Below are 17,459 nucleotides of genomic sequence, written 5' to 3' on the forward strand. Positions count from 1 at the left end.
GGGGGGGGGGGGATGGGGCCGGAAATGTTATGACATTTATTGCAATGTGACTCTAAATAGATGCTAGTCAAGAACAAAACTGCTATTAAAGATGGGGCTAGCCGGGCGTGGTGGCGCACGCCTTTAATCCCAGCACTCAGGAGGCAGAGGCAGGCGGATTTCTGAGTTCGAGGCCTGCCTGGTTTACAGAGTGAGTTCCAGGACAGCCAAGGCTACACAGAGAAACCCTGTCTCAAAAAACCAAAAAAAAAAAAAAAAAAAAAAAAAAAAAAAAAAAGATGGGGCTAAGGATACAACTCAGTTGGCAGGTGCTTATGTAGTATGCAAAAAAAAAAAAAAAACCTCTGAATTTAATCCCTAGTACCAACAAACAAACAAAAATCAGAGGGTGGGACTGGCAAGACTGCTCTGCAGGGTAAGGTGCTTGCCACCAAGCCTGACAAGTTCAGTTCTACTCCGGAGACTCAAAAGGTGAAGGAGGGAACTAGCTCCTAAAAGCTGTCCTCTGATTGCCAGATGTACACTGCACTAGAGCATGCTCATGCACACATACATATACATATATAAAATAAAGTTTAAACACACATGCCCGTAATTCATGAAATTATGGTTGGTGAGATGGCTCAGTGGGTAAGAGCACTGACTGCTCTTCCAAAGGTCCTGGGTTCAATTCCCAGCAATCACATAGTGGCTCACAACCATCTATAATGAGATCTGATGCCTTCTTGTGGTGTGTCTGAAGACAGCTACAGTGCATGTCTATAATAATAAATAAATCCTTAACTGGAGCAAGTGGGGCTGACCGGAGTGAGCAGAGGTCAGAAATTCAATTCCCAACAACCACATGAGGCTCACAACCATCTGTACAGCTACAGTGTACTCATATACATAAAATAAATTTAAAAAAATCTTTAAAAAAAGGGAAGTTCAAGGGCAGTCATGACTATATCATAAGATCTTGTTTTAAAAAAAGTACAGGACAAGGTGTCAAAGCACATGCCTATAATGCCAGCACTGGAGAGAAAGGCAGTTAAAGGTTTACTCTGAATATGTATTGCCCTAGAGACTAGTCTAGGCCACATGAGACCCTCACTCATTAAGAAGGAAGCCAAGTGGGGTGGTACATGTTGTTAATCTCAGCATTCAAGAGGCAGAGGCAGGCTGATCTCTTGTCAGTTCTAGACCAGCCTGGTCTACATAGCGAGTTCCAGGCCAGCCAGGGCTAGGGCTACGTAATGAGACCAACTCAAAAAAGAGAGAGACAGAGAGAGACAGAGAGAGACAGAGAGAGAGAGAGAGAGAGAGAGAGAGACAGAGAGAGAGAGAGAAAAGAGAGAAGAGAAGAAAAGAGTAGAGAAGAGAAAAAGAAAAAAAAATATATGAACAAAAAAAGTACATTAAAAGACAGAGAGGTAAGGGTAGGGTAGAATGAATGTGTTAGGAATTTTCCTCCCCTCTAGCCTCTAGTATCACTACAACTAGCACTTATTAGGAATCACCCAAAATATCATTTCCATATATGAAACAAAAGAAATCACATATTTTTAAGGTTCTTATTAAATAAGGATTAAATTACCTCTTTCTAATTCTAGCATTAAACAGCGGTGCCTCAAAACGTGGATTTGTACCAACTAGAAGAACAACATCTGCTTCTTCCACACCAGCAATTGTGGTATTGAGAAGATAATTGGAACGTAAGTCTGTGCTAAAATATAAAATATAACTCAGGTTTAAGAAGAAAAACAAACAATAAGCACACCAAACCCTGCAAGTAAACCTAATACATGCTATAATACATACATAAAGCTAATACATGCAGGAGCCCACAGACTTGCCTCAGATCATAAATCCCAGTGCACTCTCACACACAAGCGTTCATAAAGTGTCCAACTGTTGTCCTGTGTACAGCCCAAGTTGGCCTTGAACTTGAGCAGTCGTCCTCTCAGCTACCACACGGTTGAGAGAGATTACCACACACACCGCGATGCCAGGCAGGTGTCCAAGTGACACTAAACTTACAACATGTATTAAGGACTACATTCTTCTCTAAGATTTAGCTTTTGATTTCATTTATTAGCCTGTGTTAACTACACATGATGGGTTAGAACTCCACTTTCATACATGTGTAATTTGATCACGTTCACCTCTCATTCCCCTCGGAGCTCCCTTCCCACCCCTCTAAGCTACCTTTGTTCAGACAGGCTCCTTCTACGTTCATGCTGTCTGGTTTGACTTAGATGTGAAAGTGTACTGGTATGATAGAGAACCCAGTGTGTCAAAGATTGAACAGTGACGTTACAGATGAGGCTACTTTCTGTAACTAAAAAGGAAAATGACAGCTGAGAATAGTTGTAGCACTCATCTTCAATCCAAGTACTTAGGAGGTAAAGACAGAAAGTTCTTCTGCCACACAGAGTTCAAGGCCAGCCTGGGCTACAAGAAACTCAAAAATCAAAATGAAATCCCAAACAGCAGCCTGGAGCACAGCTTAATGTTTCTCACCCAGCTCCTTCAGTGGGGAAGATCTCCTCAGTGCATAAGTTGTCAGAGTCAACTTTATTAAGCAAGTCTTTCAGAGCTACTAAGGCTTCAGCATCCACCAAGCCACCTGCAATCGCTGCCACAGCATTGCCTTCAAAATTCTGTAACTGAAAACAGAGAAAAGGGCATCTCTAAGAAACCTACAGTCAGCAAAGACCATGATTGTTCAGAAAAGAAACCAAGTCATTCTCAAGTATCCAGAGTAGCAGGATGCACAGCGGTCTCTCCTGGGTTAGTGTAGCTACCACTCCACAATAAAGAAGCTTTTTACAGCAAATGGGAAGGAAAACCACACTGGAAACAATGCAGAAATCAACAAATTGTGGGGACCCCAGTCACAACAGACACATCTACACCATGGCTCTTGCATCTATAGTACAAGGAACCACCATGGAAAAGAAAGAAAGAGTCTAAGAGCCAGAATACCAGAAGTCTGCTGTAAAGCAGTATCTCCTAGAAAGGCTGCATAAACAAGATCCGAATACCAATACCAACAGGAATTTTAACATGGAAGGGAGAATATTCCACAGGTCTCACCTCTAGACAAAGAACTGTAGGCAACTGACTGCTGGGAGAAAAAGAATTAGCTTCTCTCAGGAATGAACCCCCATATAGGTTGTTCAGTACAAAGCAGTCAGTCAGCCTTGAAATCATATATACACAAACAACAAAAATGTAGATTCCATTTGTATTTGTGCATGTACATAAATTTATATATTTATAATATATATACATAAAATAAAAATATAAATATAAAATATAAAAATAAAAGTTTTTTCAATTAAAAAAAAAAAAGACAGAGTCTATCAACTTGAGAATAGAAGGGTAATGAGAGGGATTCAGGGATGGGTAACTAGGAGGGCCTGGAGGGAGAAACCAGAGAAGTGATACAGTTCTATTTCAATTATAAAATGAATATATATATATATATATATATATATATATATATATATATATAAAACGTGAATTTAAAAAGACATTGTGTCAAAAAATATTAACTAGCAAATAAAAAAAATTTAACCTTTTATTTTTCTGGTGAATTAAATTAATTAACATTTGATTATTGAAATAACTTACAAGTTCTGAAAATACTTATACAGTCAAGGAATTTAATCTATTTGGGTCTGAATGCAATGAACCACTTATATTTCTTTCTAATACACTGATTCCTAGCAGACTATGAGCTTTATATGCTTTTTCTTGACAAACTCTTAAAGCCAAACTACTCATATTCACAAGTTTTCCTAGACTTTAAGAATAACTATGGGGCTGGAGAGATGGCTCAGTGGCTAAGAGCACTGACTGCTCTTCCAAAGGTCTTGAGTTCAAATCCCAGCAACCACGTGGTGGCTCACAACCACCTGTAATGAGATCTGATTCCCTCTTCTGGTATGTCTGAAGACAGCTACAGTGTACTTATGAATAATAATAAATAAATCTCTTAAAAATAAAAGAATAACTATACACTTTATCAACAAAACCTATCGAACACTATGCAAAGCAGATAAGAAGTAAAGCACATCTGACTACAGAGAGTAACGGTGCTCACGCAGTGTAAACAGGAGATACAGCAGTGGTGTGTGGGGCCCAGGAGAGTGACTCCAGCTTGGCCTGAAGCCGTGTATTTCACTTTAGGAACAAAGCAGCTTCATTAGGACCTCTGGAGAATGAGAATCATGGAGTTACAGTTGACCTTAAATGCAATCTCTTCTAAAGTATCTCCCATCCCCACTAGGCTTCTGCTCTTTGTCTACAGTGTCTCTCATCTTTATTCTATTCTTTTCCCTTTTATTGGCTACTGGTAATTAAACCCAGGGCTTTGCACATGCTACGCACACTCAGTACAAGTGAGTTACACCCTGCCCCCCACCTTTGCTCTGGCAAGCTCATATTTTCTCTTAGGCTTTGTTCCACAATCACTGTCTCTAGGAAGGCATCCTGATACCATAATTTTGGTTAGATGTCCCACACTCCTTATGTGTTTTCTCTCATATCAGCCCTGACAGAACAATGCTTATGCCTCTCTCTCTAGCATAACAAGATGAAAGGCAGACATCAATATCAGTAATCTATGGGTTAAATTCTAGAATGTATCTAGCATATCTAAGATATGGCTCTCAAAAATATCAAATAGAGGGCTGGAGAGATGTTGGCACAGCAGTTAAGAGCACTGTGGTCCTGAGTTCAATTCCCAGCAACCACATGTGGTTCACAACCAACTATAATGGAATCTGATGCCCTCTTGTCATGTAGGCATACCTGCAAATAAAGCACTCATGTACATAAATAAATTTAAAAAATGTCAGCCGGGCGTGGTGGTGCACGCCTTTAATCCCAGCACTCAGGAGGCAGAGGCAGGCGGATTTCTGAGTTCATGGCCAGCCTGGTCTACAGAGTGAGTTCCAGGACAGCCAGGGCTACACAGAGAAACCCTGTCTCGAAAAACCAAAAAAAAAAAAAAAAAAAAAAGTCAAAAATGTCAAATAGAGACAAATTATAATCTTGCCAAAAAAGAAGAAAAGAATGGGTGCAGTGGCATATGCCTTTAATCCCAGCACTCAGAGGCAGAGGCAGGCAAATCTCTGTGAATTTAAGGCTAGCCTGGTTTTTATATGAGTTCCAGGTCAGCCAGAGCTACACAATAAAACCCCTATCTGAAACAAATAAAAAGGAAGGAAGGAAGGAAGGAAGGAAGGAAAGAAGGAAGGAAGGAAACAAAAGAGAAAGATACGCCTTGTCTTCATGGCAAAGCTGTTTCGTGAAAACTACACATTGTTTAATCTACATTTCAATTTTTTACCATTCCAGCTACACGAGAGAGTGCATCTTCCCAGGAGGTATAAGTTAAAAGCCCTTTTTCATTTCTGACCATTGGTTCAGTAAGTCTTTGACGTTTTAGTCCATCATAGGCAAACCTAGACAAAAGAAATCATACCATATATCGAAAATTGCTAAGGAGCAACTCTAATTTTCAAGTTTAAAAACTGTAACAAATGTTATTTAAATAGAAGATTTCTTAAAGTGTCAAAATAATAAATACCTAACACAGGGATGGTGGCAACCACATGGTGGCTCACAACCACCCGAATTGAGATCTGACACCCTCTTCTGAAATGTTTGAGGACAGCTACAGTGTACTTACATATAATAAATAAATAAATCTTTTTAAAAAGTCCACTAAAAATGACCATGAGGGCTGGAAAGATGGCTCAGTAGTTAAGAGCACTTGTTCTTGCAGAGGACACAAGTGCAATTACTAGCACCCACATGTCAACTTCCAAACCATCCATACATAACACTGTGGGACACACAGATTATCCATAAAGCAAAACATTCATATACATATAATAAATCTCAAAAAAATGATCATAGATTTTTTTAAAATCAATTGCAAAAAATTAAAGACAACACCTGGTTTTATCAGAGATCCATTCTTCATTAATATCTTCATGCATTCTTGGCAAAATCCTCATTACCTCTCCAGTTCTTGTGCTAACCACAATGTTACTTCCCACTGCATCCATTACATCAATGGACTCTGTCTTTCTGAGAAAATAAACACAATTTAGGATGCTGATTCAGAGAGTAAGAAGAGTTCCTGTTAGTTAGTTACTTCCATCTCAGGTTGCCTTTTTTGGTATTTTGAGGTAAGTCTCATAAGGCCATGTTGGCCTCAAACCCTCTAGGTAACAAGTGACCTTGAACAGGTAGGTCCCCCAGCACCTGCATCCCTAGTGTTGGGATTACAGACAAATACTACCGATCCACCTCGCCTTCTATATCTCTAAAACTAGTGGAACTCAGATCAACAATAGAAATAAGCACCTCCATATTTTAATCACATTATTTGACAGGCCAATTAGAAGGGCAATTAGTTAATTAGTCCTTGGCTGCTGCTGGCAGTCAGATATCAACAAATCAACCATTCCAGAAAGCAGAAACAAAGCCCGACAAAACCAACAAAAATCAAAATCAAAATCCTCCCAAATACCATTTTATTACTTATACATCAAAACATAAGAAGCTTTAATGCGGGGTTGGGGATTTAGCTCAGTGGTAGAGTGCTTGCCTAGCAAGCAAAAGGCCCTGGGTTTGGTCCTCAGCTCTGAAAAAAAAAGAAGCTTTAATGCATTAAAAACTACTTTGTGAGCCGGGCGTGGTGGCGCACGCCTTTAATCCCAGCACTCGGGAGGCAGAGGCAGGCGGATTTCTGAGTTCGAGGCCAGCCTGGTCTACAAAGTGAGTTCCAGGACAGCCAGAGCTATACAGAGAAACCCTGTCTTGAAAAACCATAAAAAAAAAAAAAAAAAAAAAACTACTTTGTGCCGGGGCCTAGCAAACATAGAAGCGGATGCTCACAGTCAGCTATTGGACGGAACACAGGGCCCCCAATGGAGGAGCTAGAGAAAGTACCCAAGGAACTGAAGGGGTCTGCAGCCCTATAGGAGGAACAACAATATGAACTAACCAGTACCCTCAAAGCTTGTGTCTCTAGCTGCATATGTAGCAGAAGATGGCCTAGTCGGCCATCATTGGGGAGAGAGGCCCCTTGGTCTTGCAAACTTTATATGCCCCAGTACAGGGAAATGCCAGGGCCAAGAAGTGAGAGTGGGTGGGTAGGGAGTGGGGGACTTTTGGGATAGCATTGGAAATGTAAATGAAGAAAATACCTAATTAAAATAAAAGGAAAAAAAAAGACTTAAAAAAAAAAAACCAAAAAAACAAAAACCCCTACTCTGTGAGGCAGGAGAGATGGTTCAGCAGTCGAGAACGCTTGTTACTCCTACAGGGAACCCGAGTTTGGTTCCCAGCACCCACGGGGCGGCCCATCACTATCCAACTCTAATTTCAAAGGACTCAATGCCCGCTTCTGGCTTCTTCAAGCACCTGCATACACGTAGGGCTCATACATAACTTAGATTCATATGTATATGTAGATATAGATAGATATATACACACATACATATATACATGTGTATATACATATATGTATATGTGTATATACATACTTACACACACACACAATAAATCCAAAAACAACTGTTTTGTGGGGCTGGGGAGATGGTTTAGGAGATAAAGTGCTAGCTATGCATGCATGAAGACCAGAATTCAGATTCTGAGCTCCCAAGTAAAAGTCAGGAGTACATGGCAGTCTAGCACTCTAGAGGCGAGGAAGGGGATGAGAGTGGAGTATGCAGGGTTAGGTAAGGGGACCTACTCTGACTGGTCAGAGTAGGAGATAGCAATTGGCAAGCTTCAGGCTCAGCAGGAATGCAGCCTGAGTCACTGAATGAAGGGAGAGTTAGGAAGACACCTGATGTCAACATCCAGTGCACTTGCATAAACACACCTGACTACCCTAAAAACCTGTAATGTTGGGTATGAGCGGCACACAATGTAATCCCAATACTTGGGAGTCAGAGGCAGAAGCAGATGGATTTTTCTAAGTTCAAGGCCAGCCTGGTCCACAGTGTCCAAGTTCCAGGACACTGCCTCAAGAAAACAAAAAAATCTGTTATGGTTTTGCTTGATGCTGCTTCTATCTCTCTCCTCATTAAAGACTAAAGACTACTGAAGTACATATGCACATACTTAAAATCTTAGAAAAAAACTATAATTTGTTGAGTATTGTCCTACCTTTTAACTTAAGTAGTTATTTTCCATTAAAACATTTTATGGGGCTGGGTCAAATCATTCAGTCAGTACATACAGAATACACAGGCATAAGGGCCTGGTACCCAGAACCCAATAAGAGCTGAGTGTGTCAGTGATGCCTGCAACCTTAGCATCACAGAGTCAGGGACTGGAGGATCACTAGGACTCCCTGGCTACCCAAATCAGTGAGTTCCAGGTTCCATAAGAGACGATGTCTCAAAAAAATAAGGCGATAAGAAATTAAAGCCACCTAACACATATCTGGCCTGAACACACACAACCCTTCTACACACACACACACACACACACACACACACACAAAATGCAAACATAAAAATGTAGATAAAACCAATTAAAATTTAAGAAGAAAATGACACAGAAATTAAAAAAAAAAAAAAAAAGAAGTGAACTAAAATTTAAAAACAGGGCCAGGAGGGTGTCTTAGAGAGTAAAAGCCCTTGCTGAGCAAGGCTGATGACCTAAATTTGATCTCTGAAAGTCCTAACAAGAACCAGATGAAGTGCAAATTTCTAATCCCAGCACTCCTACAGTGTGATGGCAGGCAGAATGAGAACAGGCCAAGAGCTTGTGGGCTGGCCAGTTTGGCACATACACATAATGAAGAAATCAGAGCCCTGCCTTAACAAGGTAAAAGGTAAAAACCGAGTCCCTACAGTTGTTCTTCACATGTGCACACTGGCGTGTACCACCCACCTGTGCATGAACACACAACCACAGGCTCACAAGTAACAATTAAAACAAATAATCAGGGATGGGTGCATGGCTCAGTCTATAAAGCCCTGGCCTAATAAGTACAAGAACCTGAGTTCTAGCCTCATCAAGATGTAAAAATGCTTGTACTCCCAGTGCTGGAGAAGCAAAGGATCAAAAGCCAGCCAGTCTAGTCTAATTGGTAAGTTACAGACCAATAAGAGACTGTGCCTCAAAGAAAGTAGACAGTGTTCCAGGGGATGACACTAATGTGGTTTTCCGGCCTCCAAATATACCTGCACACATCCAGGGTCACCTGCACCACACCTGTCACACACACACACACACACACACAATAACATCTTTTAAAAACAAGTTGGTCAAAACCACAAAGATAAATACCTTGTTTCCCAAGGCCGGGCAGTAAAGGCATAAGGCTTAGAGGTTAGGGCCCCTACAGGGCAGATATCAATGACATTCCCAGACAGTTCAGACATAAACATTTTTTCAATGTATGTGCCAACTTGCATGTCATTTCCTCTGCCTGTTGTTCCCAAATCATCTACTCCTGCAATCTCACTTGCAAACCTAAAAAATAAAATTTGTTATCAAATGGATGAGCTCAGCAAAAAGTATTTCTTTTCCTTTTCATAATCACAAAGTCAATGACTTTCAAAACATTAAAAAGGAATTAGCATATTTTCAATGATAAATATAGTCAGCAAATAAAAATGAATTTTTCTCTGAAACTGAAGTGTAACACACAAACGGAAAATTCTACAAATCACTAGTATACAATTCAGTAAATTACCACACAATTAATACCAGACTAAAAGTTTTAAATTCAACTGAAATTGGCATTAACTGAAAGCAAATAGAAGTCATGTTATCGGGCTGGTGAGATGGCTCAGCAGTTAAGAGCACCAACTACTCTTCCAAAGGTCCTGAGTTCAAATCCCAGCAACCACATGGTGGCTTACAACCATCCATAACAAGATCTAACTCTCTCTTCCAGAGTGTCTGATGATAGCTACAGTGTAGTCACATATAATAAATAAATAAATCTTTAAAAAAAAAAAAAAAGAAGTCATGTTATCAGAACATATGAAACAAACAAACAAACAAACCAAAAAACCCCAAACCCAAGCAAACAAAACCTAACTTTTCCCCACTAAATAATGACTATCATTTCCAGTGTGGTTATTGGAAGAAACTATATGAATGTTAAGTTAGCACTGATAGGTTTCAAACCCAGGGCAAAAGGATAACTGAGGTGCCTAGCTAACATATCAAAGTGGACCTGGTTCAGATTCTCCCTCCATCTCAGGCACACCCAGCACTTCAAGCCCCTCCCCCAGCCCCCCAAACATCTCCAGCCAAGAGGCTGGGATGCCCTTCAGTCATTTTGCTATGTGGATCCTGTTGGGCTCTTCTCATCTACCATTTACCCTGGTGGCCTCTAGGTCTGACTCTCCCTTCTCCACCCCTCTCAGATCACCTGGCTCAGGGTCCTGTTCACTCTGCACTTTCCCAGGTCTGTCTGCCTCTGACTGTGCACTCCCTTTTATCTACAATAAACTTTCTCCTCCATCATTCCAGGGACCAGTCATGTCTTCCTTTTTCATTTCTTTTTTTTTAATTCAAGTACCCAGTGCTATTCCAGAAGAGAAACATTACCTGATGCACCGGGTACACTGGATGCATCTCGTCATGATGGTCTTTACCAGGGGCCCAATGTTCTTGTCCTCCACAGCACGCTTCCCCTCTAGAAATCGGCTCCTATCACTTCCAAACATCATGGACTGGTCCTTAAGTAGATTATGAGACAGTCAATCTAATGCTGCTAATGAAATTAAAATGAGTCAATCAAAAACATTTACAGATTATTCTAGATACCTGCAGATCACATTCACCTCCCTGGTCACAAATAGGACAATCCAATGGGTGATTTGCTAATAAGAACTCCATCACACCTTCTCTGTATGAAAAACCAAATATATAAAGCGACATAAGAAGCTATCACTAAAAATGGTGACCTATAGGCTAGCTCAATAACCTTTATAGATTTTTTTTTACATTTAACATAAATTTTATATTTACTTCCAGATATGCTATCATATTAATATTCAGTATTAAACACAGTTTGATCTTGTTCATAAGGGTTTAAATATTAATCCTAGGAAATTATGGCTTTCAGGGTCATAATTTGCTTACTCACTTATATATTTATTTTGAGACAGGGTCTCATGAAGCCCAGCTGGCATCCAACTCACAATGTGGCAAGGATTCTGTGTCCTTGTATGCTGATTTCCCAGCCTACACCTTCCGAGTGATGAGATCACAAGCATGTGCCATCACTGTCAGCTTTTTTTTGTTGTTGTTGTTGTTGTTTTTGTTTTTCGAGACAGGGTTTCTCTGTATAGCCCTGGTGTCCTGGAACTCACTCTTTAGACCAGCTGGCCTCGAACTCAGAAATCCGCATGTCTCTGCCTCCCGAGTGCTGGGATAAAAGGTGTGCGCCACCACGCCCAGCTTTTTTTTTTTTCTTTTTTTTAAAGCAACCACCCAATTCCTGAAATTATAGGCATGTGCTATTTTAAAATCATAACTTTTGGGCTGGAGAGTTGGCTCACTAGAGACATGGTTTTATTCCCAGCACCTGTATGGCAGCTCACAACTGTCTATATAAGTCCTGTTCCAGGGGATCCAACACCCTCACAAAGACATACATTCAGAAAAAAAAAACCCACATATAAAATAAAAATAAGTATAATCATTTTTAATTTAAAATGAAAACAGGGCTAGGATTCCAGCACTATGGCAAGTTTAATCCACAAGCCTCACAAACACACACTGAGCACTAGAGCAAATATTAATGTGTCATTAACATGTGCTCAGCTCAGTAAGTCCTGGGGGTACTCCTCTCAAGTTCTCAACACTGATAATATTCCATGCAACGCCTCCAACACCTGAGCGACCTCCTCTACTGTGTACTCATTTCTGCTGCTCTTAAAAAGTTTGATGCAGGGGGCTGGTGAGATGGCTCAGTTGGTAAGAGCACCCGACTGCTCTTCCGAAGGTCCAAAGTTCAAATCCCAGCAACCACACATAATGAGATCTGATGCCCTCTTCTGGTGCATCTGAAGACAGCTACAGTGTACTTACATATAAATAAATAAATCTTAAAAAAAATAAAAATAAAAATAAAAAAATAAAATAAAAACAACAAATTGTAAAAAAAAAAAAAGTTTGATGCAGCCAGGCATGGTGGCGCACGCCTTTAATCACAGCACTTGGGAGGCAGAGGCAGGTGGATTTCTGAGTTCGAGGCCAACCTGGTCTACAGTGTGAGTTCCAGGACAGCCAGGGCTACACAGAGAAACCGTGTTTGACGGGAACTCTGTTGCGTGTGGGCAGCATAATCACCTCCTGACAAATCTACACTAGTAACAACAAAGTACCTGGCTTTCTTAGATTTTTCCGAGTTTGTCAAGATATTCCAGCCCTTCATAACTGGCATAGCACAAGCAGCGACAACCTAGAATTTCAATGGAGAAATCCACACTTGTATTTATTTGTATACATAAAATATTGAATAAACCATTAAAAACAAAACAAGACCATGAGACATACAATAGGTTGCAGAACAGCCTGAGACCTGACTCAAAGATTAAAAAACAAAACAGAACAGAAGAAAAAAAAAACAAAGATTATCTTTCAAAATCAATTTTTGTTTTCAGATAGGTATAGTGGCAAATGCCTCTAATCTCAGCACTCAGAAGGCAGAGGCTGCAGGCCTGAGGCCAACCTATGCCAGCCAGGCTTTTCTTTATAGTAAGACCTTTTCTAAAAAAAAAAAAAAATCATATTTTTTAAAACTACTAATAGGATAATTTGAACATTCATGCTAATCTTTAAAACAAATAAAACATTACGGTGGTTTGTCCCCTCAAAAGGTCATATTCTAGAAGGTTGCTTCCTAGTCTACAGAAGTTTGTGAAGTAGTGCCTAATTGGAGGTACCTGGAATATGTGAGTTACACTGGCCTCTCAGTGACTAGGTCTTGGAGAATAACTCCCATAAGAAGCAGATTACTGTCACAAAAATAAATAAATAAATAAATAAATAAATAAATAAATAAATAAATAAATAAATAGTGGCTCTACCCAGGCTCTTGCTTTTCCTCTTCTCATATAACAACCAGAGGCTTACCAAATGTGGTTGCTTGATTTTGGGACTCCAAAACTATAAGCTAAATAAATTCCATCACTTCATAAAGTATTCAGATTTGGGTATTTTGTTATAGCATCCCCAAAGAAACTAAGACATATTAGCCCTATTAGTTAAAGCAACTCTTTATTCTGCTCTGAAATTGGGTCTTTTTTTTTTTTTTTTGAGACAGGGTTTCTGGAGCTCTCTGTATAGACTAGGCTGGCCTCAAACTCCCTCAAAGTCAAGAGATTCACCTACCTCTGTTTCCTAAGTGCTAGGATTAAAGGTATATACACCACTATGCCTGGCTTTTACTTTAAAAAATTTTAAGACAAGGTCTTACTACATAGTCCTGGCTGACCTGGAATTGGCTCTGTAGACCAGGCCAGTCTCTAACTCAGAGGTCTGCCTACATCTGCTTCTGCATGTTGGTATTAGAGGTATGTTCTACTACATCCAACCTCATCACCATTTTTGTGGTTTCAAAAACCAGGAATGGACAGACAAAATGGCTCAGTATGTAAAGGCAGGTACCAAGTCAATCCTGGAGCCTACATAAAGGAGGAGAGAAGTGATTGCACAAAGTTGCCCTCTGATCTCCACATGTTTTATGACACATGCATACACATCATGTACACACACATGATAAAGAATTTAAAAATAAAAAGGTACAGTGGTCAATGCTTATATTAGCACTCAGGAGGCTAGTGGATAAAGGCATTTGATATCAAGCTTAGTTTTGAGTTTGATATCCAGGACCAACTTGGTAGAAGAAGAGAACTCACTCCTCTGACCTCCACACATGCAGTAGTACATATGCGAATGCTGTGTGCACCAGTATTCACATACACATATGAATGTATACACACAAGCACATAAATACATATACCCTGCCTGACTCTGCCTCCCAAGTGCTGGGATTAAAGGTGTATGCCACCACCTGGCTTTTTTAACATTTAAAATTTTTTAAACTTTTAAGAGTTTAACACTAGACAGTGCTATGCTCTAAGTGCTATATTCGAGGTTAGTCCAGAAATAAATGAAGTCAAGGGCCAGAGAGATGGCTCAGTGGTTAAGAGCACTGACGACGGGGCTGGTGAGATGGCTCAGTGGATAAGAGCACCCGACTGCTCTTCCAAAGGTCCAGAGTTCAAATCCCAGCAACCACATGGTGGCTCACAACCATCCGTAACGAGATCTGATGCCCTCTTCTGGAGTGTCTGAAGACAGCTACAGTGTACTTACATATAATAAATAAATAAATCTTTAAAAAAAAAAAAAAAAAAAGAGCACTGACGACTCTTCCAGAGGTCCTGAGTTCAATTCCCAGCAACCATATGCTGGCTCACAATAATCTGTGATGGGATCTAATGCCCTCTTCTGGTGTGTTTGAAGAGAGCAGCAGTGTATCTATGTGTGTGTGTGTGTGTGTGTGTGTGTGTGTATATATATATATATATATATATAAAATACATCTTTAAAAAGGAAAAAAAAAAAAAAAAGCTGGGCATGGTGGTACAAACTATGATCTCAGCCCTGGGGAGGCACAGACAGGTGCTGCTATCCCTGGAACTTGCCCAGCCTAGCCTCAGCAGAAAGACCTGTGTCTAAAAAACTGGAGAATCCCTGAGGCATAATACTTGAGGTTGTCCTCTGCCCTCCAGAGAGGAACATGTACACACACACACACAAACCTTTGTTCATTTGTAGCAGATATATACACCAAAATGCAATTACATAACCTAAAGTGAACGTTTTCTCCACAACTCCTTGTCAGCATAAGCACTTCTAGTATACACTACACACCCACCGTGTATCTTAAGATTGTGTCTCAAGACCCTGAAAGCCTAAGAAACCATCTTGAACTCTGAGACTTGCTATATGGCATTTATGTTTATACAATATTTCCATCAATGTATTTTGTTTGAAATGAATCACTTGTGTGGTGATTTGAATAGGTATGGCCCCCACAGATTCATGCTTGGCCATAGGGACTGGCACTATTAGGAGGTTAGCCTTTCACTGTAGGCGTGTGCTTTGAGGGCTCCTTCTATGCTCAGACTCCACCCAGTGCAGAAGAAACCCTCCTACAGACTGCCTATAGAAGACAATCTTCTCATGGCAGCCCTTCGATCAGGAACTCTTGGCTTCTCCAGCACCAAATCTGCCTGCATGATGCCACACTTCTCACCATGATGATAATGAACTGAACCTCTGAAACTGTAAGCCAGCCCAGTTAAGTTTTTGCCTTTATAATAGCTGCCTTGGTTATGGTGTCTCTTCATAGCAATAAAACCCAAACTAAGACAACCTATATACAAAAAAAATATTGGATTTGTAGCAGTATTGATTTTAAATAAAGTTTGCTGCAAGATTTAAAGTCTTTCCCCTCCCACAGCATGATATGGAATTCCAGGTATCAGGTACCTTTGGAGCTTTCTCAATCTCTACCAGGCACATCCTGCAATTTCCAGCAACAGACAACCTTTCATGGTAACAGAAGCGAGGGATTTGCATGCCGACCTTCTCGCAAGCCTAGAAGACAAAATGCTGCTTTAGAATAATTTCCTTTGGATCTTGTTCTTACTGAACACAATAGATGGAGGCATCTTTTATTATTTTATCACCGTTACCCACTTATCTTATCTCCCTCCTATGTAAGTTCCTCAAGAACTCTTGCTCCGTTCCAAACCTGGCAGCTCTGAAGGTGCTATAACAAATTAGGTAAGACCTCACAGTCTGTGGTAAAGTCTTTCCCCATTATCTGCTTTGTCCACAGTCCACAAAAGCTCCCTGTCAACCTGTCCTAGTGGCTTCACTCCTGGCCTTCTCTTCTCATCTGAGTCACAGACCAACTTACATCTTATAGCTGGCCATGATTTAGTTTTACTTCTGACATCTCTACCACCCCCTAGCTAGCCAAAATACTTTCCATTGTGCCTTGATTTTATTTATTTATACTTTTTGGCTAACATTCAGTGCTTTCCTGTCTGTCTATGTCTAACCACAGTCTAGAAATGAAAAAAAAAAAAGTTTAGGTCTGTGATAACCCACAGTCATAAAGCAGTCTGTCTATGAGCAAATTTGTTACTTCTGGAGAAACTTAGAGAAATTGTGTACTATCCTTTACTTACCTGCCTTGCAGGACACATTGCTACATTGAAACTAAACAGTATGAAGGAAATAATTTTTTAAAATAAAAATAAGAAAACTCAGAGTCATAAAAGTAATTACCTGCAGGACAGTGGTTCCTGGTTCCACCATGACAGACTGACCATCAACAAATACTTCAATCAAGTTACCTGCTGCTGTGCCAGTTGTGCGAACTGGTCATCAAAAGAATAGGGTAAAAAAACCAAATTAACCAAATTGAATTCATTGCAGCAGAGCCTAATGAATTAGCTAAATATAAAAATTTTCATTTTTTACTAGTCTTCTCTCTCTAGATGCAAATTTTGTTTTTTGTTTTTTTCCAGCCAGGGTTTCTCTTTGTAGGTCTGGCTGTCCTGAAAAGACCAGACCAGGCTGGCCTTGAACTTAGAAATCCCCCTGCTTCTGCATTCTCAGTGCTGGGATTAAAGGCATGTGCCATCACAGCCTGGCTAAGATATGAATTTTTCAAGTACTAAATAAGCATAAAAGCTTTTTTTTTTTTTTTTTTTTTTTTGGTTTTTCGAGACAGGGTTTCTCTGTATAGCCCTGGCTGTCCTGGAACTCACTTTGTAGACCAGGCTGGCCTCGAACTCAGAAATCCGCCTGCCTCTGCCTCCCGAGTACTGGGATTAAAGGCGTGCGCCACCACCGCCCGGCCATAAAAGCTTTTTTAACTCAATTACATCAAACATATGTTGTCAGGTTTAGTTTTGGGTTTTTTAAAGACATTCAAAAATATGAATGGGGGCTGGTGAGATGGCTCAGTGGGTAAGAGCACCCGACTGCTCTTCCGAAGGTCCAGAGTTCAAATCCCAGCAACCACATGGTGGCTCACAACCATCAGTAACAAGATCTGGCGCCCTCTTCTGGAGTGTCTGAAGACAGCTACAGTGTACTTACATATAATAAATAAATAAATCTTTAAAAAAAAAAAAAATATGAATGGTGGCTTACAACCATCTGTAACGGGACCTGATGCCCTCTTCTGGTGTGTCTGAAGACAGCTACAGCGTACTCTAATATACATAAAATAAATATTAAAAAAATTAATGAATATACAACAAAAACTTACCATATCCTTTAGGAGAATTAGAAAGGCCTATCAAGGCCCTTTTTATAGGTATCCTTAACATGATGGCTAAAAAACATTAAAAAAAAATATTAATTTTGTAGAAGGAAAAGAACTT

At 40.1% G+C, this 17,459-nt stretch overlaps 1 protein-coding gene across 2 annotated transcripts in view; it reads right to left on the bottom strand.

Annotated features, from left to right (window-relative positions):
- Ndufs1 (NADH:ubiquinone oxidoreductase core subunit S1) overlaps nucleotides 1-17,459 on the bottom strand; it is a 36,669-nt gene that overhangs the window by 14,295 nt on the left and 4,915 nt on the right. For both annotated transcript variants that reach the window (XM_021174861.2, XM_021174853.2), the window contains exons 2-12: nucleotides 17,345-17,410; nucleotides 16,354-16,445; nucleotides 15,547-15,654; nucleotides 12,369-12,445; nucleotides 10,804-10,885; nucleotides 10,585-10,715; nucleotides 9,310-9,495; nucleotides 5,953-6,087; nucleotides 5,342-5,456; nucleotides 2,503-2,648; nucleotides 1,577-1,705 (exon numbers count right to left, since the gene is read on the bottom strand). In XM_021174861.2, coding sequence (XP_021030520.1) covers nucleotides 1,577-1,705; nucleotides 2,503-2,648; nucleotides 5,342-5,456; nucleotides 5,953-6,087; nucleotides 9,310-9,495; nucleotides 10,585-10,715; nucleotides 10,804-10,885; nucleotides 12,369-12,445; nucleotides 15,547-15,654; nucleotides 16,354-16,445; nucleotides 17,345-17,405 — 1,262 coding nt within the window. In that variant the 5' untranslated portion in view covers nucleotides 17,406-17,410. The remainder of the gene's footprint in view (nucleotides 1-1,576; nucleotides 1,706-2,502; nucleotides 2,649-5,341; nucleotides 5,457-5,952; nucleotides 6,088-9,309; nucleotides 9,496-10,584; nucleotides 10,716-10,803; nucleotides 10,886-12,368; nucleotides 12,446-15,546; nucleotides 15,655-16,353; nucleotides 16,446-17,344; nucleotides 17,411-17,459) is intronic.

This window comes from Mus caroli, unplaced genomic scaffold (genome assembly GCF_978045245.1).
Source record: "Mus caroli unplaced genomic scaffold, Mus_caroli_1 scaffold_1, whole genome shotgun sequence".
Classification (NCBI taxonomy): domain Eukaryota; kingdom Metazoa; phylum Chordata; class Mammalia; order Rodentia; family Muridae; genus Mus; species Mus caroli.